The sequence below is a fragment of the Pseudophryne corroboree genome, chromosome 12, assembly GCF_028390025.1.
Source record: "Pseudophryne corroboree isolate aPseCor3 chromosome 12, aPseCor3.hap2, whole genome shotgun sequence".
Taxonomy (NCBI): Eukaryota; Metazoa; Chordata; class Amphibia; order Anura; family Myobatrachidae; genus Pseudophryne; species Pseudophryne corroboree.
Window position 1 is genome coordinate 158,873,599 of NC_086455.1, and position 25,532 is coordinate 158,899,130.

At 49.5% G+C, this 25,532-nt stretch overlaps 1 protein-coding gene across 2 annotated transcripts; it reads left to right on the forward strand.

Annotated features, from left to right (window-relative positions):
* Positions 1 to 1,009: 1,009 nt before the first annotated feature.
* On the forward strand, positions 1,010 to 18,718 carry ZDHHC22 (zinc finger DHHC-type palmitoyltransferase 22). Of its 2 annotated transcripts, none has more exons than XM_063948252.1 (3): positions 1,010 to 1,083; positions 12,005 to 12,605; positions 15,021 to 18,718. In XM_063948252.1, exons 2-3 carry the CDS (start codon positions 12,110 to 12,112, stop codon positions 15,254 to 15,256), a joined length of 732 nt encoding a protein of 243 aa, XP_063804322.1. In that variant the 5' UTR covers positions 1,010 to 1,083; positions 12,005 to 12,109; the 3' UTR covers positions 15,257 to 18,718. The 2 variants fall into 2 exon arrangements, with proteins under 2 accessions (XP_063804322.1, XP_063804321.1); XM_063948251.1 differs by lacking the exon at positions 1,010 to 1,083 and adding an exon at positions 1,110 to 1,232.
* The last annotated feature ends 6,814 nt before the right edge of the window (positions 18,719 to 25,532 follow it).

Below are 25,532 nucleotides of genomic sequence, written 5' to 3' on the forward strand. Positions count from 1 at the left end.
CTAATTGTGGTTTCACGTGGCGTAAGGTAAACTTTGACACAAAAAAATTAAATACTCATGTTGACCTTTTCATGTGTCGACCGTTTCTGTGTTGACCTTTTGAACCTGTCAACCTTTTGACCATGTCGACCTTGTGCATGTCAAACATTCGGTGTTGACCTTTTGACTGTTGACCTATTATATTATAACTATGTTGCACACCCCTACATCTAGATTATAAACTCCCCCTGACAGGGTCATCTACCCCCAATGTCTCATTTACCACCACTGCTGCTACTCTGCTGACTGATTAGTACCCTTCTCCTCAGTATTCCACATAGACCGCTGTCCACAGTCCCACCACCTCCTCCTAATATCCCTCACCTATACATTTAGATTGCAAGCTCACCCGGGCAGGTTAATCTCGCACCAATGTCTAATTTACCACCCCTGCTGCTACTCTGCTGACTGATTAGTACCCTTCTCCTCAGTATCCCACATGGACCGCTGTCCACAGTCCCACCACCTCCTCCTAATATCCCACACCTCTACATCTAGATTGCAAGCTCACCCGGGCAGGTTAATCTCGCACCAATGTCTCATTTACCACCCCTGCTGCTACTCTGCTGACTGATTAGTACCCTCCTAATCAGTATTCCACATGGACCGCTGTCCACAGTCCCACCACCTGCTCCTAATATCCCACACCCCTACATCTAGATTGTAAATTCACATGACAGGTTCATCTCGCACCAATGTCTCATTTATCACCCCTGCTGCTACTCTCTTTCGAAGGCTTAGTAAATAAACCCCATAGGCATTAAAATGACTGGGGCAATATCTATACACAGCAATGCCCCACCGCCTTCTGGCTGCTCACATATAAGAAATTGGACTACAACTACCAGAGAACCTATACGACAGTGCCCAGCAGTGCACACATTCATTACGCAGGTTATTAAGGCCCGCACTGCTGTATAAAAGAGATACACACAATACTAAGACATGATGTGTGGAAGTCACAGTTATGAAGGGGATGTGAAGGTTAATCCTCAGCACAGAGAGAGCGGGAGACACCACTGCCGCCTGCTGCTGATGATTAGGGTGAGTGATGCAGAGGAGGAGGAGGAGGGCAGGTATCTGGGTAGAGGGGGAGGAGTGTGGTCGGTGAGTTAGATGTTATAGAAGATGCCACCTCAGGAGGAGACAGGACCAGCACAGTCGACAGGCTGGAATCTCGCATCCTGCCCAAGGTCAGTGGGACACAGACAGGGGGGGGGGGGGGAGCGGGGCTCATGCATGCCAAGGTACCGGTGTGTGATCTCTCATGGGACAGTACATCCATCACGGCATGTGCCATACTCAGTGTGAGTGTATGTGTAGTGTGAGAACACATAGAGGGATGTGTGCAGTGTGCAGACAAGTACAAAGAGTGATAGACAAAGTGCATGCAGTGCAGTGTCTACAGAATGTGGCTGTGTGCTGTGCAGTGTACCCAGGTGTGTTACATCCGACACTGCTGTGTTACAACGCCTGGATTGCATCCTCCTATAGAAAATATACTGTCAGGTGTTTATCTAACATCTCTCATTCTAATCTACTTTAAAAAAAAAAAATGAATATAGGAAAGTACATATTGCTCCTTTCTTTTTGGTTGGACGGTGGACCCCGGAACAGAACGATATGTCACAAGAACAAGTATCCCCAGCGGAGGCACTAGTATGGGTGAATGCATTAGTACAAGTGCCAGCTCTGACAATAGTATGTGGTGTTCTTGTCCGATACTGGGAAACAGGCCTGATTATCCACAGAACGCAGGTCCGTAACACAGGGAACATAACTGCCCTGATATGTGGCCATGTATCAAACGCTCAGTGCAATACTCATTTAGGGATGGCTATTGGTGTGGTTACCATCAATGGCTACCATCGATGGTTGCTGACTATACAAAGGATGACCATTGATGGTTTCACCAGTTGACGGTCATCCCTGTTCTTTCACCAACTGGCTTGTGGGTCACTCAGAAAGTGGGTGTGGGGCTTTACGGGTGTCGTTGGGCAGAGCTACGCTCCGCGTCCCGCCACCGTGTGCCATCGATGGAGAGAAACCATCTGGTTCTCCCCCATCGATGTCAAATTATTCTCATTCATGCCACCAGGGAAGGCAGTGTCACCCCAAACTCCTGCACCTACTGTAGCGTGGAGCTGGTGCAAGTGTGATGGGATGCGGTTAATATCCCGGCTGTGGGGAATCTGGGCACCAAAATAACAACGCCAGAAACACCGTCACCCGTCACAATCCCGACATGGGAATTCCGACAGGGTCAAGATACCGACGCTGGATCTCCCAACAGCCGGGATCCTGACCATACCGGCATCGCTCTCATTAGGGGGGGTGGGGAGTTGGGTATAGGCGCCCACGGGGGAGTTAGGGTTAGGCTGCGAGGGGGTGGGAGGTTAGGGTTAGGCTGCGGACAAGGGGGGTTAGGGAAAGGCACTAAGGGGGGAGGTTAGGGATAGGCACTAAGGGGGGAGGTTAGAGTTAGGCAGCGGGAAGGAAGGGTTAGGGGATAGGGGACAGGGGTTAGATTAGTAAAAATCACCCTGTCGGGACATACATCGGGATGCCAGCATCCGGCGGTCATTCATACCGAACCCAGGGTGGTACTAGTGGTGACAGTTGCAGCTGCCGGTGTAACATCAGTGGGCAGACCGGGTTTCTGCTTGCACATGCATGTTCCTCCCACGGTAGCTGAACGGAGCATAAGGTAGTAAATCAGGCTAACGCAGAATCAGCCCCGAAATGTGTCCACCTAGAGACCTGTTCCCCTGGGAGAGAACATTTTATTCTGGGACATTATGCCACAAAGGATGCCAGACTGGAGATTTCAATCCGGCCAGCTTCAATCCGCAACTACTGTACTGGCTTGAGGAACCTGGTTCTTTCTGCATACAGCATAATGCCCACTGTGCCACTATGCACAGAAGGGCAGGAAATAATGACCGCGGAGCTGGTGACCTTTAAATATTATTGTCCTGAAAACCAAAATCCATGTTTGTGCATGTGGGTGCACAGTAAGGTTTACTCTTAATCCGTACTCAGGACCAGATTTAGAGCTGGACGCCGAAGGAATGGTAGCTGCATCTTAGGAGGCAGCTGCTGTGGGAAAATATACTGATGCTGCCGGGTGAGAAAGGACCAGCACAGCGGACATGCTAGAATCTCGCATCCTGGTCAGTGGGACCAGTGCGAACATCGTACATCTGAGTGACCCCCGGGTCCACACTTGTCCAATCCTCTGCAGATCAGACTGTTATATAATATGCCATCATATTAACAAGCCCCAGCATTGGAATTCCTCAGAAAGTGGGGACCCCAAAATAATAGACTAGGGTTCCCCTTCCCAAGCAACAACCAGTCCAGGGCTGAAAGGCCAGGGCTATGCTCTGCACCCCTGGTAGCGATGGGTGGGGGTTCCCAGAGCTTGCAGCAGAAGTATCTTCTTTGATCTTCACCTAGGGATGGGGGGGGGGGGGGGGTGCTGGCGTTATCAGCTGGAGGGTGGATGGCGCCCCACCGCCATGTCACTTCGGGTCCCGCAGCATCGCTGATGTCATGGCGTGCTGGGCTGCCGGGACCAGAGATTGGTCACATGCTCAAGTCTCAGCAGCCTACACACTAGTATATTGGTCGGATGCTCGGCCGTCGGGTCTCCAGGTTTTTAAGCATATTTAATAAAAACCAGGAGACCCGACAGGCAACCAGGATGGGGTGTACTGGTCGGTCAGTGGAGGGTACACACTCGTCCAATGTCGGATAAACTGGTCAGGTGGGAGTCGGGTCTCCTGAAGATTGGACAAGTCTGTACCCAGATTACTCAGAATGGCCAGTGTTTTCATGCCCAGAACATGGGGGGGCGACATGCCCATATGCTGCAACACTGGCCATTGTTGCCCATTTCCCTCACATGACTATAGCATGTGAATCATACTGCAGATTAGGGGGCTCTGTGGCCGCTATCACAGTGTGCGGTACAAAAACCTTCGGAGATGTATGTAAACCATGGGGTTTGGGTACATCTCTGAAATAGACCCTTAGTGAATAGCACCCCTACTCAGCCCGGCTTCTGCAAATGCAAGAAACTTGCCCCCCTCACAGATGCCTCCTTTCCTGCATTTGTGTTGGACTTTTCCAGTGTCAGTGTTAAAGCTTTTACTTATTCAGCTGGAAAGTAAAGAACCAGCAGCATTTTCTATGATACCCATTACACTACTAGGGTCAGGGTACAGCTAGTCTCCCCAGGCCTGATACTGTGTTATGTGCGCACTGGATGGAATTAGGTAGCGGATTTACTCCCAAATGCAGAGGTGTGCACAACACAAAATGCATGCAGGTCACCACCAGTACTGTATATGTATGTGTGACCGGCAGACGGGATGCCCTAACCTAATAATGACAGGGGTGAGGTAAGTATTCTACCCCCCTTACCCTCACTTACCGCAGTCTAACCCTAAACTCCCCCCTTAGTGCCTAACCCCCCCTTCCCTGCAGTCTAACCATAATTCCCCTTTCCCTGCAGCCTAACCCTACCCCCCCTTCCCTGCAGCCTAACCCTAACCCCCCCTTCCCTGCAGCCTAACCCTAACCCCCCCTTCCCTGCAGCCTAACCATAATTCCCCCTTCCCTGCAGCCTAACCCTACCCCCCCCTTCCCTGCAGCCTAACCCTAACCCCCCCCCCCTTCCCTGCAGCCTAACCCTAACCCCCCCTTCCCTGCAACTTAACCCTAATTCCCCCTTCCCTGCAGCCTAACCCTACCCCCCCCCCCTTGCCTGCAGCCTAACCCTACCCTCCCTTCCTGCAGCCTAACCCTAACCCCCCTTCCCTGCAGCCTAACCCTAACCCCCCCTTCCCTGCAGCCTAACCATAATTCCCCCTTCCCTGCAGCCTAACCCTACCCCCCCCCCTTCCCTGCAGCCTAACCCTAACCCCCCCCCTTCCCTGCAGCCTAACCCTAACCCCCTCTTCCCTGCAACTTAACCCTAAGTCCCCCTTCCCTGCAACTTAACCGTAACCCCCTTCCCTGCAGCCTAACCCTACCCCCCCTTCCCTGCAGCCTAACCCTAACCCCCCCTTCCCTGCAACTTAACCCTAATTCCCCCTTCCCTGCAGCCTAACCCTACCCCCCCCTTGCCTGCAGCCTAACCCTACCCCCCCTTCCTGCAGCCTAACCCTAACCCCCCTTCCCTGCAGCCTAACCCTAACCCCCCCTTCCCTGCAGCCTAACCATAATTCCCCCTTCCCTGCAGCCTAACCCTACCCCCCCCCCCTTCCCTGCAGCCTAACCCTAACCCCCCCCTTCCCTGCAGCCTAACCCTAACCCCCTCTTCCCTGCAACTTAACCCTAAGTCCCCCTTCCCTGCAGCCTAACCCTACCCCCCCTTCCCTGCAGCCTAACCCTACCCCCCCCTTCCCTGCAGCCTAACCCTAACCCCCCCTTCCCTGCAGCCTAACCCTAATTCCCCCTTCCCTGCAGCCTAACCCTACCCCCCCCCTTCCCTGCAGCCTAACCCAAACCGCCCCCCCCCCCCCCTTCCCTGCAGCCTAACCCTAACCCCCCCTTCCCTGCAACTTAACCCTAATTCCCCCTTCCCTGCAATTTAACCGTAACCCCCCTTCCCTGCAGCCTAACCGTAACACCCCCTTCCCTGCAGCCTAACCATAACCCCCCCTTCCCTGCAGCCTAACCCTAACCCCCCCTTCCCTGCAGCCTTACCCTAACCCCCCTTCCCTGCAGCCTAACCCTAATTCCCCCTTCCCTGCAGCCTAACCCAACCCCCCCTTCCCTGCAGCCTAACCCTAACCCCCCCGTCCCTGCAGCCTAACCCTAACCCCCCCGTCCCTGCAGCCTAACCCTAACCCCCCCCCTTCCCTGCAGCCTAACCCTAACCCCCCCCCCCTTCCCTGCAGCCTAACCCTAACCCTCCCTTCCCTGCAGCCTAACCCTAAACCACAAATCGCGGCTTAGAACATGATTATGGCACCACAGCCCCTCACCGCGGGTGTGCCTATCCAGAGTTGGCTTTATAATAGGGATGGCCATTGACCATCGATGATTCAAAATCATTGATGGTCTGTGACCGATGTTGAATACTTTTACCATCGATGGGGGAGAACCGGATGGATTCCCGCCATCGATGGTTCAGTGCTACCGAATATTTTTATTTTTTCATCCCTCAAAGTGTCAGGACATGGAACTTAGCCCCACCCCCTGACACCTGTGAAGCCACGCCCCTGGGCTCTGATTGGCCCACATTTAATTGTACTCTGTAAAATCATCGTAGGATCCCTTCCAGATGGTTTCACACCATCGAGGTTATCCATCAATGGTATATTCGATGGTGACCATCGATGGATAACCCACCGATAGCCATCCCTACTTTATAAAAGCCAGCAAGTACAGTATGTCCTAAGTTAGTGTGTCCATTCCCTCTGTGGTATCTCCAGACTCTAGTGTCAGAATCACAGAACCTGTACACGCGCCTATCTACTGTATAAACACTGGATTCTGACAAACTGTCCTAAGTTCAGTCTCTCTATAGCCACTGAGCAATGAGTAACAGCCAGGGAACACACACTGATAATAGAAGTATAAGTGGAATGTCTGCATTTAGTTATATATAGAAGTAGCCAGCACTGCACGCTGTACAGCAAACAGACACCAAAGAAACCTCTGCAATCAGGCAAACTCCTCAGTTATTTTTCATTAATTTGGTAATAGAGAGCATTGGATTAGCCATTTGTAACCAGACTGCTCTATGGGGGTCATTCCGAGTTGATCGCACGCTGCAACTTTTTGCAGCCCGTGCGATCAACTAGACGCCGCCTATGGGGGAGTGTTTTTTTGCATAGCAGGGCTGCGATCGCTTGTGCAGCCGAGCTATGCAAAAAAAAACATTTTGTGCAGTTTCTAAGTAGGTCTGGACTTACTTACCCACTGCGATGACTTCAGTCCCGGAATTGACGTCAGACGTCCGCCCACCAAACGCCTCGACACGCCTGCGTTTTGGATCTACACTCCCCGAAAAGGGTCAGTTGACACCCCAGAAAGCCTTCCTCCTGTCAATCACGGTGCGATCACGGAAGCGATCGTTTTCTTCTTTAATTCAGCAGCTGCCCGGCATCCCCCGTCACCGGGCAGCGACGCGCCTGCGCATTGCAGCCGCTGCGCATGCGCATTCCGGACCCATTCGCACGGCTGTGAAAAAAAGCAGCGTGCGAACGGGTCGGAATGACCCCCTATGGGCCTAATTCAGACCTGATCGTAGCAGCAAATTTGTTAGCAGATGTGCAAAACCATGGGGGTAATTCCAAGTTGATCGCAGCAACAAATTTGTTAGCAATTGGGCAAAACCATGTGCACTGCAGGGGGGCAGATGTAACATGTGCAGAGAGAGTTAGATTTAGGTGGGTTATTATGTTTCTGTGCAGGGTTATTTTGTTTCTGTGCTGGTTGCTTTATTTTTACACTGAAATTTAGATTTCATTTTGAACACACCCCACCCAAATCTATCTATCTCTGCACATGTTACATCTGCTCCACCTGCAGTGCAGCATGGTTTTGCCCAACTGCTAACAAATTTGTTGCTGCGATCAACTTGGAATTACCCCCCATGTGCAGTGCAGGGGGGCAGATGTAACATGTGCAGAGAGAGTTAGATTTGGGTGGGGTGTGTTCAAACTGAAATCTAAATTACAGTGTAAAAATAAAGCAGCCAGTATTTACCCTGCACAGAAACAATATACCCCACCCAAATCTAACTCTCTCTGCACGTTACATCTGCCCCCCCTGCAGTGCACATGGGGGGGTCATTCAGAGTTGTTCGCTCGCTAGCTGCTTTTAGCAGCATTGCACACGCTAAGCCGCCGCCCTCTGGGAGTGTATCCAGTGGCGTAACTAGAAATTTTTCTCCCCCAAGCCAAAAAATTCTTTGGCGCCCCCCCCCCCCCCCCCCCACAATTGGCACTAGGAAAGGGACAAACATGTGCGCGCCGAAGGCGCGCGGCGCCAAAAAGGGGCGTGGTTTTGTTTAAATGGGCGCGGCTTCGCATAAAGAGGCGTGGCACTGCAGGAATAGACTACCTTATACCCCAGTTTTGCAACCTGCACGCCCAGACGTTAGCCACCACAGGAAAGAAAAATAATCCTGATTCATGCCCCTTCCATTATTTGTCATTTTTCCTCCTTATAGTAATGCCCAGTATACATTATGCCACATACTGCAAAGGCCCTCAGACATTATGCCACACACAATAATGCACATGACACAATATGCACACACCGTAATGCCCCCGACACATTATGCCACACACCGTAATGTCTGTGACACATTATGACAGGAATCGCAATGCCCGTTATACATTATGCTACACACTGCAATGCCCCTGATACATTATAGCACATACCACAATGCCCATGATATAGTATACCACACACCGCAATGTCCGTGATACATTATGACACACACCGCAATGTCCGTGATACATTATGACACACACTGCAATGAACCTGAAACATTATACCACATACCACAATGCCCATGATATAGTATACCACACACCGCAATGTCCGTGATACATTATGACACACACCGCAATGCCCGTTATACATTATGCCACACTGCAATGACCCTGAGACATTATACCACATACCACAATGCCCGTGATATAGTATACAGACACCGTAATGCCTGACACATTATGCCACACACCGCAATGCCCATTATACATTATGCCACACACTGCAATGACCCTGAGACATTATACCACATACCACAATGCCCGTGATCTAGTATACCATACACCGTAATGCCTGTGACACATACCGCAATGCCCGTTATACCCTATGCCACACTGCAATGCCCCTGAGACATTATACCACATACCACAATGCCAGTGATATAGTTTGCCACACACCGTAATGCCTGTGACACATTCTGACACACACCGCAATGTCCGTGATACATTATGCCACACACCGTAATGCCCATTACACATTAAGTCCTACATTAAGGCTTCTAATTACTTTTAAATTACCTGCTCGTTGCCAGGGGTTTCATGCTCTTGGTTCCATGCACGGTGCCAGGGGTTTTCATGCTCAGGGTGTCATGCTCGTTGCCAGGTGTTTCATGCACTCGGTGTCATGCTCGTTGCCAGAGGTTTCATGCACTGGGTGTCATGCTCATTGCTAGGGGGTAGTGCTTGTTGCTAGGGCTGTGCTCCCAGTGCCACATATGTCCTCAGTGCCAGATATTCCCCCACGGTGCCAGGTACTCACATGCCCCCAGTGCCAAATATAGCCTCTCCCCCCAGTGCCACATATGCCCCCAGTGCCAGATATTCCCCCACAATGCCAGGTGCTCACGTGCCCCCAGTGCCAAATATAGCCCCCCATGTGCCAGGTACACATACAGTGCCATATATGCCCCCTCAGTGCCATATATGCCCCTTTCAGTGCCTCCCCAGTGCCATATATGCCCCCTCAGTGCCATATATGCCCCCTCAGTACCCCCCAGTGCCATATATGCCCCCTCAGTGCCCCCCCAGTGCCATATATGCCCCCTCAGTGCCCCACCAGTGCCATATATGCCCCCTCAGTGCCATATATGCCCCCTCAGTGCCTCCCCAGTGCCATATATGCCCCCTCAGTGCCCCCCAGTGCCATCTATGCCCCCTCAGTGCCCCCCAGTGCCATATATGCCCTCAGTGCCCCCCAGTGCCATATATGCCCCCTTAGTGCCATATATGCCCCCTCAGTGCCCCCCGCAGTGCCATATATGCCCCCTCAGTGCCATATATGACCCCTCTGTGCCCCCCCAGTGCCATATATGACCCCTCAGTGCCCCCAGTGCCATATATGCCCCCTCAGTGCCATATATGCCCCTCAGTGCCACCCCAGTGCCATATATGCCCCCTCAGGCCATATATGCCCCCTCAGTGCCCCCCCCCCTGTTCCATATATGCCCCCTCAGTGCCCCCCCAGTGCCATATATGCATACCTCCCGCAGTGTCCCGCGATGGGGGGGGCAGTTGGGAGGCTCCTACAGTCACTGCTCTGCATAGCAGAGCAGTAGTGAATAGACGCTGTGCGCATGCGCACAGCGTCTATTCAGCGCAGACAGTGGGAGAGAGGGCATGCCAGCAGCTCACAGAGCGCTGGGCATGCCCCCTCAGTGACGAAACGGGGGCGTGGCCCGCGATAGCGGGTCCTCCGCGAAGCCACGCCCCCTTTTCATAGGACACGCCCCCCCGACACGCCGGAGACTCAGAGGGACACAGGAGAGGCGCACGCTGTGCCCTCCGTGTCCCTACTTCAAAGCGGGGGGCTAGTGACAACAGATTGACATGCGGACGTTCGTCCGCATGTCAATCTGCTCTAAATCAGTGGCGGCGCCCCCGCAGCCCCTCGCCCCCAAGCCACCGCGAGGGCTGCGGGGGCAGTAGTTACGCCACTGAGTGTATCTTTGCTTAGTAGAATTGCGAACGAAAGATTAGCAGAATTGCGAATAGAAATTTCTTAGCAGTTTCTGAGTAGCTCCAGACTTACTCCTACACTGCGATCAGTTCAGTCAGTTTCGTTCCTGGTTTGACGTCACAAACACATCCAGCGTTCGCCCAGACACTCCCCCGTTTCTTCAGACACTCCCGCGTTTTTCCCAGAAACGCCAGCGTTTTTTCGCACACACCCAGAAAACGGCCAGTTTCCGCCCAGAAAAACCCACTTCCTGTCAATCACAGTACGATCACCAGAACGAAGAAAAATCCTCGTTATGCCGTGAGTAAAATACCTAAATTTTGTGTAAAATAACTAAGCGCATGCGCTCTGCGAACCTTGCGCATGCGCAGTAAGCGACTAATCGCAGTATAGCGAAAATCAGCAACGAGCGAACAACTCGGAATGACCCCCATGGTTTTGCCCATTAGCTAAAAAATTTGCTGCTGCGATCGGATCTGAAACAGGCCCTATGTCTGTACAGAAATACGTATAGGCATGTAAAGCTTCATCTACAGGTAGAGTCTCCCATATCCCAAATGCCCGGGACAGAAGTATTTTGGATATCCGTACTTTGGAATATCTGCATACCATAATGAGATATCTTGGGGATGGGGCCCACGTCTAGACACACAATACATTTACGTTTCATACACACTTAATACACACAGCCTGAAGGTCATTTTATACAATATTTGTAATAATTTTGTGTGTTACACAAAGTGTGTGTTCACTGAACCATCAGGTATCACTATCAAAGTCACAAACAGAACATTATGGGGGAGATTCAAATGTTTGAAAAGTAACTTAGGAGTCTGTTTTTTTCCTATCTAATAGACAGGAAAAAAACAGACTTCCAACTGACTTTTCAAACATTTGAATCTCCCCCTATGTATACTGTTGGATATAGAAGACTCAACCTGTACTTGAAATGGGTTGGGGCTGATGTGTCGGCGTTTGAGATGCTGGCGGTCATAATACAGACCGCGGCATTGTGATGCTTAGAATCCTGACAGGGGTTGGGTAAGTATTTTAACCCTACCGCCCTAACCTTAACCCTCCCTGGCAGAGCACAAAGGCCCCTGGGTCCAAAGGGCCCACACCATACACTCTGCACCCATTTTTCAATACTTACCCCTCCGGAGTCCAGCGGCAGCGGCAGTGACTCCAAGCACTCGGTTGGTGTTCAGGTCTCGGGGAGAAAGATGCGGGGGCCATTTTCCCTGCACTTCTGCATGCACAGTAGGGAAAATCGCCAGGAAAATCGCAGATGCGCCATTTTCCTGGAGACCTGGGCACCACCTAGTGCTCAGAGTCGCTGTCACTGCCTGTGAGTGAGGAGGGGGCCTGAAGACTGCACACAGGTCCTCTTCTCTCTTAATACTCCCCTGTGCGGAATACATACCTTGCAATATGTAAATGTTAGATTTATAAATATAATAATTTGCAATCTCCCTCTACCCTCACTGTTTAGGAACGCTGATCTTCTGGTAACAACTTTGGGACTAATGCACCACAAACACCAACCATCATCTCTGGGCAGACTACCGGCCATGCAGAGACGGCAGAAGGTCCCAGGATGGTGGTCCTACAGCTACTGAACCTTATGGCCCCTTTTTACTTCCTCTGCCTCCTTGCAGTCACTTTCTGCCTCCAGCTGTTCTTCTTCCTCCCCGGCATGTGTGACGACCACTCGCTGCCTCTCTCTGGCCTTCTGCACAGTTCTCTGTTCTTCTTCTTTCTGGTCAATGTCATAGGGAATTACTTCCTGGTCATCTGGAACAGTCCTGCCGCCAACGTGGTGGGTGCCAGTGCTGCGATGACTGATAAACCATTTTGCCAGATATGTGTCCGAGTGTTGTGGGACCAAGAGCACCACTGCTTCTTCACTGGGACCTGCATCAGCCGGAGCAATCTGCGCAGCTTTGTCTTGTTCTGCCTACATGCCTCCTGCAGTTGTTTCCACGCATTGGTGTCAGGAGTGGGATACATTTCAAAGAGTTTCTCCTTCTCTTTCGCCGATCCTTTGACTTTCCTCCGGTTGCTGCCTCTCTCTGTCACACGCTTCTTCTCAGGTCAGCCTTTTATTTATTGCTATTAAAGTCCTAAAACAGGGCCACCAGTCGCTGAGCTACATCCGGCTTTCAGATGTTTGTCCACAAAATCTAGATAAATATTCTGGGCTTGGGAGATGCATGATGTCTCTTATGCACGTTTCCATGTTCTAGAGCATTGAAACAATGTGACCAGTAGCAAAACGTACACGGTTCTTAAAGATACATATGTAGTGGTAGATGTTCCACACAGGGACACTTAGAATTCCATACGCCCAGGATTCACCCCTCACAATGGAATCTGTTGGCTGCTAAAACAATGGGGACATTATTGAGACATACAGTAAAGATTTAGGGTTGAGGTGCAGTGTAGACTTAGAGGTCTATTTACTAAGACTTGGATGGAGATAAAGTAGACGGAGATGAAGTACCAGCCAATCAGCTCTTAACTACCATGTCACAGGCTGGGTTTAAAAAAATGACAGTTATGAGCTGGTTGGCTGGTACTTTATTTCCTTCCGCTGTAATTGAATATTTCAATTGATCTGCAGATATATCTAATAGTGTGTACCCACCTTTAGAGGGGAATTCAAATGTTTGAAAAGTCGGTTGGGTGTCTGTTTTTTTTTCCTGTCTATTAGATAGGAAAAAACAGACACCCAACTGACTTTTCAAACATTTTGAATTCCCCCTTAAGTGTCCCTGTGTGGAACATCTACCACTACATATGTATCTTTAAGAAGCGCGTATGCTTTGCTACTGGTCACAGTATTGCTATTTACCCCTAGGGCCATGCATTGCTGAGAGGACAGGGGTGAGGATAAGGTCAGCGTTCAGGACAGTGTGACCTCAGAAAAATATTCTGTCTAGTGTCCAGCATTTTATACTGTTGGGTCTGTGAATTCACAAAACATTACTTACCTCTGCTGCTCTTAGCCTGTGGGGCGGGGGGGGGGGAGAGAATCTCCTTATCAACTACGCTATGTTATGTTGCATGCTTCAGTAAGTTCAATAACTGAGATGGACAAGAAGAGAATGCCTTGGGCAGCATTGGTGGAAATGTTTATTCGGTGGGTGATACAGATAGAAGAGGACACATATGCATAGATAGGAGCATTTGCTACCAGGGAAATCCCTACTTTTTGCGGGTATTTACCCTGAACACTGTGGGGCTTATTCTGACAAACAGGAGTAAAGCCGGGTACACACTATCCAATTATCAGGCCAATCGGCTGATAACTGGCTGATGGGCCCAATAATTGGCTAGTGTGTATGCAGGAGCGTTAGAACTTTTGAAGCCGATAAATTGCTTCTAACTCTCCTTCAACGGTCAGATAGGGGGCGTGATACAGCGTGTGCTGCACGCGCTATATCAATCCCGACCTCCAAATCTCATTGTAGGCAGCAAAACAAAGCACACACTGGCAAGAAATTGCTTAGTGCATACGGGAGCATTTATTGGATAAGCTGCATTTATTGGGTAGTGTGCACCCAGCGTCATTTTGCCCCTGGAATAATGCACGTTGCAGTGCAACAGGTGCAAATGTATATTTATGTTTGCATGCAGGGTAAGTACTGGCTGCTTTTGCATGTAGCCCACACATGCTGGCCAGTTTTATTGTTACACTGTTATATAGATTTGAGCTAGGACACGCCCCTCCCAAATCTGACTCTCTCTCTGTACATCACACTGTTGCCCCCCCCCCGCTGGGCACCATGGTCTTATCAAGGTGCAGTTACTTGCTGTTTCCTGCACAACTCGCTCTGGATCCAGCCCCTATGCTGTATTTATTTGTCGACGTATTGATGTTGAGGCTGTAACAATGTGACAGAAGACCAGATGGCAGGAACATGTAATCATATTATCTAATTTACATAGACTTGTATTACCTAATTTACATAGATCCTGCAGATTCAGGGATGGAAGCCCTATCAGCTGAAGTGATAGCTGAGGGGCCTTTTTCCACCATCCCGGAAACCCCTGCCGTGAGCTGCAGACAGGTAGATCTATCACGCAGCATGTACTAAACCTGGGCATGCGTCATGTACATAGTCTATATGCAGCAGTTACATTGTCTCTTGCCTCGATGACATTGATTAAAGCTGCCCCAGTTTTGTTGCCACATGACAAATGATACAGACCCTGCCAAGAGCCTATTTATAGAAGCGGGATGGGAGAGGTTAAATCTGGGCCAGAAATTTGCCGTCTGTCATGTCTCTGTCCTACATTGCCACAGCTAATTTCCACGCTACTTTTACACAGTTCTGTCATCTCCTAATCCTGGTCTCATACGAAACCTGACCTTCATCTTCTACCGTAGACATTGCTCTTCATTCTGTCCCTACACTCTTCACCTTCTCCTGCTGACCTCTCACCTGTCTGTAGCCCTAAGAATCCCCCATTCTTCAACGTTTCTCTGTGCTTTCCGTCCACAGGTTCTCTTCTCAGCTCAGAGATGTTGGCCGTCCTGATGCTTTACCTCTGGTTAGGGGTGGGTTTGGCCTGTGCTGCCTTCTGCTGCCACCAGCTGCTACTGATATCCAGGGGACCAGGCTTCCACAAGAAGCCCACCGAGGAGACCAGCACCATCAACTGGACGGAGAACTTGACGAGTGTCTTCGGGAGACGGTGGCTGCTGGCAATTTTGGTGCCCAAGGCTAAGAAAAATTGATGACAGGGACAGGACACTTACCGTGTTGAACTTTCACTATAGACTATGCTCAGATATATAGAGCGTGCATTACCCTATTGCTTTGTAGAGACACAGTGGAGACTTGTCACTGTTAGAGTGACCTCACTTTGTAATATGTTGTGTGAGGTATCCTCGCTGCTAGATCCCCTCAGTGCCTGCACATATAACCAGACCTACTCACAGCGCTGTATTTATAGCAAACTACCACTATATAATAATCTCTATATGATATAATATAAATAGCTAGACCTCACAGCTCTATAACCACAGCTGGATCCCTACATGATCTTTTCTCACTGGTTAGAATGGTATTACTAGTAGCTTTTTTTTTTTATGAGGCGCCACAAACGTCCGCAGTGCCATATAATGAAAACAAGACTCTTAAAAAAGGCGCCACAACCGTCCGCAGTGCCGTATAGAGCAAACTAGACTGGGTAAAGGCGCCACAACCATCCGCAGTGCCGTATAGAGAAAACAAGACTGGGTAAAGGTGCCACAACCATCCGCAGTGCAGTATAGAGCAAACAAGACTGGGTAAAGGCGCCACAACCGTCTGCAGTGCAGTATAGAGCAAACAAGACTGGGTAAAGGCGCCACAACCATCCGCAGTGCAGTATAGAGCAAACAAGACTGGGCAAAGGCGCCACAACCGTCCGCAGTGCCGTATAGTGGACCCAGGGGAAGGGTGAAACAAGAATGGACATACGCAAGCTTACATCTTATAAGGAAAGGGACCTCACATGAACACCATACCATGTTATAGACCTCCCGGTAGCCATGCATAAGTCCGTGACACGCCTCATCAGCAACCAATACCTGCAGCTAGAACTCCCCACAGCTCTGTACATTTTTTTTTAGATCTTCTCAATAGTCTACACCAATTTCAAGAGTTCCTTGCAGCTCTGGGCCTGATTCCGATTTGTATGGAACTGCACAGCTGCAGGGTAGCGGCTGTGCAAGTCTGTACAAATAAAATAAAAATGCAGCAGGAGGCGTCTGTGGGCTATAGACACCTCCTGCACGAATCTGCGATCTGAGTGCCACGCCTGAGGATGCAGCATGGTATCACCAACGTGACCATCAGTCGTGACTTACGATGGCAGCAGACCGTGGTCAGTCTGCGTAAGCCGGGGCTTACTGAGACTGCCTAGTATATCTACACATCTCTGCTACTAAGGCTACATATCCTTCAGTGCCTATATGACTTTCTAGACCCCATTAAGTTCCCTGTATCAGTCCCGAGACCTCTACACACATCTGTATGGATAGCTAGGCCATCAATTATACCAGTAGCTATATGCCTTAATTCCCTATATCAGTACCTAGAACTATACACATCTCTATAAAGGCAGTCCTCCTTTTTAGGGACAAATACAAGCACCCAAGCCACTGAGTTCTACTTACGCATAGGTCTTCACAATAAGCTATACAAGGAACCAGTTCTCCTGAACACCCACATGTGATCATGGAAGCTGAGTGAGGTCCTTACAATATGTCAGTGCAGCAGATTACTGCCGGATATGTGCTCTATATGATCAGTAGTAGCTGGGCTCACAGCTTGTTACTCCTATGCATTCTATAACACCAATAACTAGTGATTAGTGCTGCGTTATTAGTAGCTGGATCTTCTATAGGCACCACGCTGTTATATAAAGCCTCTTGCATACTCTCGTTTTTAGCAACGTTACCCGTTGAGTACATCTTGCCATATACCCCAATACACCAACCATATGATTGCTAGATGTCCTCTGTGATATATACCAGTCTGGATTTACCAGATCCTCACACAGTGACACGTCATCCCCTTTAGGCGGTATAACATTGTGCTAATAAGTTGCTGTGCTCTGACTGACAAATCACTGCTCTGTTCTGACAACAAGGAGGACCACGTTATAGGGTGAAATTCATGGACTTTTTTTTGTTAACACTACCATATACAGATGCGCCCACACACACCTTTCCCCAATTTAGCCGTATGGCTAAATTAGGCGTGCCATCTAATCTGTAACATAGCCACACCTTGCGATTTTTCTTACAATATGCTACTTTATATGAATTCTTTTGAAGAAAAAAAAAAATTGGGAATCCATCCAATCTCTACTCGCGGTGAAGCATCTTAGCCATGCCAATCATTCCGTGCCAAAAGAAGCAAAAAGGGAAATGGTGTATAAGGACATATCTGTATGACCATTTGTTTAACAGGCTAACTGGGTCTGCGCCCTCCCCAGTCCCACCAACCGGGTCTCCACCCTCCCCAGTCCCAACAATCACGTCCCCACCCTCCCCAGTCCCAACAACCAGATCTCCACCCTCCCCAGTCCCCAAAACCAGGTCTCCACCCTCCCCAGTCCCAACAACCAGGTCTCCACCCTCCCCAGTCCCACCAACCGGGTCTCCACCCTCCCCAGTCCCAACAATCAGGTCCCCACCCTCCCCAGTCCCAACAACCAGATCTCCACCCTCCCCAGTCCCCAAAACCAGGTCTCCACCCTCCCCAGTCCCAACAATCAGGTCTCCACACTCCCCAGTCCCAATAACCAGGTCTCCACCCTCCCCAGGCCGAACAACCAGGTCTCCACCCTCCCCAGTCCCAACAACTGGGTCTCCATCCTCCCCAGTCCCAACAACAGGGTCTCCACACTCCCCAGTCCCAATAACCAGGTCTCCACCCTCCCCAGGCCGAACAACCAGGTCTGTGCCCTCCCCAGTTCCAACAACCAGGTGTCCACCCTCCCCAGTCCCAACAACCAGGCCTCCATCCTCCCCAGTCCCAACAACCGGGCCTGTGCCCTCCCCAGTCCCAACATCCAGGTACCAGCCCCCTGTCATGATAACTGGGTCTATGAACTACCCAGTAAGGACAACCAGGTCAGCTCACTGCATACGCATGACAGACAAGCTTCTGCACTCCCCATGACAACCATGCTCTCTTTGCACCTCCCACACCCTTACCTAGCCAGAGGTTCTGCCAACTGGCTCCTACTCCCCAATACTGGTGGTCCCACAAATCAGCACCTCCCCCCCCCCCCCCCCCCACACACACAGACACACAAGTCATGATGTTTTACTGTGACTTACAGTAAACCCTTGGAAGCACTAGTTAATAGAAAACACCACTCTGTATTACCCAGTCACTCATTGCACTATATTGTTAATTCAGATTGTCTTACTGTTCTACCTAAACGATCACGCTTCCTATACATTAATAGATCTACTTGATAGTTTCAGGAGATTAGTATCAAATGTGGACAAATATCTATTCAGAAGTTAGCAAATTATGAAATACAACCTGTTGTCTCTCAGTCACACGCACGCACACAACCACACGCTACAAATCACTGATATTCACAGATTGCAAGCGACAAACAATGATCAGGTTTTATTTTTGTATTCAAATGTATTGGTTTGAAAAATGCAATAAAGAACACATGGTGTGTAGTATCTGTTCTGTACGAGTCTTACATGGTATGATGTGGGTTTAGTATGTCCCGGATTTCAGTAACTTCAGTTTTGCCGCAATTATATGCCAATATAATATATGGGGTGAAAGCTTTCAAAGGGAGAAACTTTCTAAGGGTTTCATCTGTGACTTTTACTGGACTTCTACTGGACGGAAACTGAAAGGAAGCACCATCAATTACACACAAAAAAACAACACAAACCCCCAATACTTGGACTGCAGCTACAAATGTTTGTTTACTCCTAATATTCTCCAAACCTCACTTATTTGGAAAACTATACATTCACTTTCTGCACAAACACCTGCATTGCAACTTCTACTCTGACCCTGCAAACACCTGGACAACAAATGGGTCACTGAGAAGCATATTTAATGAAGTAACACTGACTTGCAGTTTGCCAACACTGTGTAATTTTCCAACTAACATCAGCAAATATTTGATTTACTGTTACCTGTAGATAATAACGACAGTTTAACATTGAATTTATTTCTGCAAACTTCACTGCTCTCTTATTCAGCCACCACTCCTCCTCCTACTCTCATTTTGCGACCACTATTTACCCCATCCACACTATGGCCAGGCTGGCAACATCCCTCATTAATCCTCGTCTTCCTATTCCTTTTTTCTGTCCCCTGTTACCACCTCTATCCCTCTCTCCCAGTCTCCTACATCTCATGCTGTCTCCTCTCCTCTGTCTGCCTCCCTTCCCCTCCTCTTCTGTTTCCCCACTGCAATTCACTTCTGCCCCTTCACACCATTTATACCCCAGCACTCAACCCTGCCCTCTCCCTCCTCTGCCTGTCTCCTCACCTCTCCTCCACCAGTATCATACTGCACTCCCTCCCTGCCTCACTCCTGCAGTCTCCCTTCCTAGCCAAGGCCCCAGCACCATCAATTCACCATCTTTATCCCTTCCTTCCCCATCAAGCTTACCTCAACGCCATAGCAATCCAGATAATCTCATTCACATCTCTCCAACAAACTCATACCCCCTATCCTGTGCACTCTGGAATGCCAGATCTGTTTGCAACAAATTGACCCCCACTCACGACCTCTTCATATCCAACTCCCTGCACCTCCTGGCCATTACTGAAACCTGGATTACACCCTATGACACCGCTTCTCCTGCTTCTCTCTCGGCTGGGGACCTTACATTCTCACACACACCCCGACCTGGGGGTCGTCATGGGGGTGGTGTTGGGATCCTTTTACCCTCAAGCTACACATACCAACTTATACCTCCAGAACCATCTCTTACATTCTCTACATTTGAGGTCCATGCAATTCGCCTCTACCAACCCACTAATCTTCGAGTTGCTGTCATTTACCGTCCACCTGGCATTTCCTCTAAATTCCTCGACAACTTTGCTTCCTGGCTACCTCACTTCCTCTCTTCTGACATTCCCACCATTATCCTAGGTGATTTCAACATCCCTATCGATAACCCCACAAAACCACCTGCCTCTAAACTCCTTAACCTCACATCTTCACTTGGTCTCTCCCAGTGGACCAGCTCACCCTCCCATGTGAACGGGAGCTCACTGGATCTGGTTTTCACTCACCGCTGTGTTATTTCTGATTTTTCCAATTCCCCTTTTCCCCTCTCTGACCACCACTTGCTCTCATTCAACTTATCTATCTCTGCTCCCCCATCTCTCCCTCCTAAGGCTACCATCACTAAGCGTAATATTGAGGCTATTGACACCTCATCCCTATCCTCCCTGTTTGACTCGCTTCTCTCTCCTCTTCTCTCTCTCACATGCCCTGAACAAGCCACATCTCTATACAATGCATCTCTTACTTCAGCCCTTGACTCTGTTGCTCCGCCAACCACTATTCACCCTCGCAGATCAACACCTCAACCCTGGCACACCAAATGCACCAGATATCTACAAAAATGCTCACGTACTGCCGAGCGACACTGGAGGAAATCACGCTCTCAAGCAGACTTCCTCCATTTCAAATTCATGCTCTCATCCTTCAGTGCTGCCCTTTCCCTTGCTAAACAATCATACTTCAAAATCCTCATCTCTACCCACTCTTCCAACCCCCGGCGCCTCTTTGCCACTGTTAACTCCCTCCTCTGCCCACCACCACCTCCTCTCCCTTCCTCATTGTCTGCTCTTGACTTTGCCACTTACTTCACATCCAAGATTGACTCCATACGTCAGGACATCACATCCCACCAGTCCAGCAACCAGCCACCACCCATCCTTTGCCACCCCTCCCCTACCCTCTTACCAACTCTGACATCTTTCTCCCTAGTATCTGGTGAGGAAGTCATGGCCCTCATACACTCCTCTCCCCCCACAACCTCCCCACTCGACCCTATCCCCTCCCACCTCCTTCGCTACCTCTCCCCTTCTGCCTGTTCCCATCTTGCCCACCTTCTCAATCTCTCCCTCTCATCAGGCACTGTCCCCTCTGCCTTCAAGCATGCTCTTGTCTCCCCTATTCTTAAAAAACCTACCCTTGATCCTAACACTCTCTCCAATTATCGACCGATCTCTCTCCTCCCCTTTGCCTCCAAACTTCTTGAGCGTATTGTCTATAATCGCCTTACTGCCTTTCTTTCCTCTCACTCACTGCTTGACCCATACCAGTCTGGTTTCCGCTCTCTCCACTCCACTGAAACTGCCCTCACAAAAGTCTGCAATGACCTCCATGCCGCCAAATCTAAGGGCCACTACTCTCTGCTTATTCTTCTTGACCTCTCTGCTGCTTTTGACACTGTGGACCACCCTCTTCTTCTGCAAATCCTTCACTCTCTTGGTCTACGTGATACTGCCCTCTCCTGGCTGTCCTCCTACCTCTCCGATCGTTCCTTCTCTGTCTCCTCTCATGATGCTACCTCGCCCCCACTTCCACTAACTGTTGGTGTCCCCCAAGGTTCTGTTCTTGGGCCTCTCCTTTTCTCTCTCTATACGTCCTCTTTAGGTGAACTCATTAGTTCTTTTAATTTCCAGTATCACCTCTATGCTGATGACACTCAAATCTACCTCTCCTCCCCTGATCTCTCCACGGCTCTCCTCACTCGTGCCTCTAACTGTCTTTCTGCTATCTCTTCCTGGATGTCCCAGCGCTTTCTTAAACTCAACATGTCTAAGACTGAGCTGATCATCTTCCCACCCTCCCGCACAACCTCACCTCCCACAATCTCATTATCCATTGATGGCACGACTATCTCCTCTAGCCCCCAAGTACGCTGTCTTGGTGTAATCCTTGACTCCTCCCTCTCCTTCAAACCACACATTCAGCACCTCTCACAAACCTGTCATTTTCATCTCAAAAACATTTCCAGGATCAGACCTTTTCTCACCCAGGATGCCACTAAGATCATTATTCACTCACTGATTATTTCCAGACTGGACTACTGTAATCTCCTCCTAACTGGCCTCCCTGACAATTACCTCTCTCCACTCCAGTCTATCCTCAATGCTGCTGCTCGGCTCATCTTCCTCACCAAACGCACTACATCCACCTCCCCTCTCCTACTAGCCCTTCACTGGCTTCCCTTCCCCTTCAGAATCCAATTCAAACTTCTCACTCTCACTTACAAAGCTCTCACCCAATCCTCTCCCATTTACATCTCTGACCTTATCTCCCTTTACTCTCCCACCCGTCCTCTTCGCTCTGCTAATGCACGCCGCCTCTCCTGTCTCCTGATTACTTCCTCCCACTCCTATCTCCAAGATTTTTCACGTGCTGCTCCCTTCCTTTGGAATTCTTTACCTCTCCCCCTCAGACTCTCCACCTCTCTACAAAACTTCAAACGGGCTCTCAAGACCCATTTCTTTACCAAACCCAGCCAAATCTCATCCTAACCCCCTGTTCCATGCTCTATGTACCCCATCTGTGTCACCCCTGTCTGTCTACCCCTACCCCTAGAATGTAAGCTCTCACGAGTAGGGCCCTCTTCCCTCATGTGCTCACCCTTTTCTTCTTTAATAATTCTCAACTGCCCAAATCACAGTTTTTGGGCCACCTGGAACTTATCTCTGTCATTTACTGGTGTAGTTATACTTAGTTACCCTGTACTTGTCCAAAATTGATTTCAATTGTAAGTCACTGTTTTGATTATGTGCATATGTACTCTGTAATTGGGCGCTGCGGAACCCTTGTGGCGCCATATAAATAAATGATAATAATAATAAAATAATAATAATATGGGCAGAAGCTAACCTGATCATAGGGACGCCCATTGCTGTTGCATTATATCCATCTGACGGCGAATAACTGCTGATACATCGGTACCATCGTCACATATCGCGTCATGTGGCAGAGTCTGAATGCCTCTGTAGACGCACAGGCTCAGCTGCTCTCCCGAGACGCTGAGGGCTATCCAGTAACAAGTAAGATCGCAACTTTGCTACTAATTCCTCGGTCCCACTGCCATCGCAATTTAGTCGCTGTGTATGCACAATACGGCTCAGACACATGCGCAGTAAGAAAACATTGTCCGATTTGCGTACAATAGTCGCTTGGTCATGAGAAAAATGTGTAATAGTGGTATTGTGTGCCTACCAGGAATCAGTGGGATCAGATTCTTTAACCACTTGCCTGGCACAAACATATGCGCTGCGACCGCAGCCAGGAGTGCGTTACCTGGCCAGGTTGCGTCACATATGTGCAGAATGGACTTCCTCTTGCTGCTGTGGCCCCCCTGGGAGTGACGTTGCGGCCTGTACCAGCCGACATCGCTCCTAGAGTACTAAAAGTGCCAGGTTCCCCTCCCCAGCACAACTGTGCTATGCGTGTGTAGAGATCAGCAGCAGCAAGTATTTAATAAATGAAATATTTAAATATTATAAAAAAATAAGAATTTACTTACCGATAATTCTATTTCTCATAGTCCGTAGTGGATGCTGGGAACTCCGTAAGGACCATGGGGGATAGCGGCTCCGCAGGAGACAGGGCACAAAAAGTAAAAGCTTTAGACTAGCTGGTGTGCACTGGCTCCTCCCCCTATGACCCTCCTCCAAGCCTCAGTTAAGATACTGTGCCCGGACGAGCGTACATAATAAGGAAGGATCTTGAATCCCGGGTAAGACTCATACCAGCCACACCAATCACACCGTACAACTCGTGATCTGAACCCAGTTAACAGTATGATAACCGTAGGAGCCTCTGAAAAGATGGCTTCCAACAATAAACAACCCGATTTGTTTGTAACAATAACTATATACAAGTATTGCAGACAATCCGCACTTGGGATGGGCGCCCAGCATCCACTACGGACTATGAGAAATAGAATTATCGGTAAGTAAATTCTTATTTTCTCTGACGTCCTAGTGGATGCTGGGAACTCCGTAAGGACCATGGGGATTATACCAAAGCTCCCAAACGGGCGGGAGAGTGCGGATGACTCTGCAGCACCGAATGAGAGAACTCCAGGTCCTCCTCAGCCAGGGTATCAAATTTGTAGAATTTAGCAAACGTGTTTGCCCCTGACCAAGTAGCTGCTCGGCAAAGTTGTAAAGCCGAGACCCCTCGGGCAGCCGCCCAAGATGAGCCCACCTTCCGTGTGGAATGGGCTTTTACAGATTTTGGCTGTGGCAGGCCTGCCACAGAATGTGCAAGTTGAATTGTACTACAAATCCAACGAGCAATCGTCTGCTTAGAAGCAGGAGCACCCAGCTTGTTGGGTGCATACAGTATAAACAGCGAGTCAGATTTTCTGACTCCAGCCGTCCTGGAAACATATATTTTTAGGGCCCTGACTACGTCCAGCAACTTGGAGTCCTCCAAGTCCCTAGTAGCCACAGGTACCACAATAGGTTGATTCATGTGAAACGCTGAAACCACCTTAGGGAGAAATTGAGGACGAGTCCTCAATTCCGCCCTATCCGAATGAAATATCAGGTAAGGGCTTTTATAGGATAAAGCCGCCAATTCTGATACGCGCCTGGCTGAAGCCAGGGCCAACAGCATTACCACTTTCCATGTGAGATATTTCAAATCCACTGTGGCAAGTGGTTCAAACCAATGTGATTTTAGGAACCCTAAAACTACATTGAGATCCCAAGGTGCCACTGGAGGCACAAAAGGAGGCTGTATATGCAGTACCCCTTTGACAAACGTCTGAACTTCAGGCACTGAAGCCAGTTCTTTCTGGAAGAAGATCGACAGGGCCGAAATTTGAACCTTAATGGATCCTAATTTTAGGCCCATAGACAATCCTGCTTGCAGGAAATGTAGGAAACGACCCAGTTGAAATTCCTCCGTAGGGGCCTTCTTGGCCTCACACCACGCAACATATTTTCGCCAAATGCGATGATAATGTTTTGCAGTTACATCCTTCCTGGCCATGATCAGGGTAGGGATGACTTCATCTGGAATGCCTTTTTCCTTCAGGATCCGGCGTTCAACCGCCATGCCGTCAAACGCAGCCGCGGTAAGTCTTGGAACAGACAAGGTCCCTGCTGGAGCAGGTCCTTCCTTAGAGGTAGAGGCCACGGGTCCACCGTGAGCATCTCTTGCAGCTCCGGGTACCAAGTTCTTCTTGGCCAATCCGGAGCCACGAGTATCGTTCTTACTCCTCTCCTTCTTATGATTCTCAGTACTTTTGGTATGAGAGGAAGAGGAGGGAACACATATACCGACTGGAACACCCACGGAGTTACCAGAGCGTCCACCGCTATTGCCTGAGGGTCCCTTGACCTGGCGCAATATCTGTCCAGTTTCTTGTTGAGACGGGACGCCATCATGTCCACCTTTGGTTTTTCCCAACGGTTTACAATCACTTGGAAGACTTCTGGATGAAGTCCCCACTCCCCCGGGTGGAGGTCGTGTCT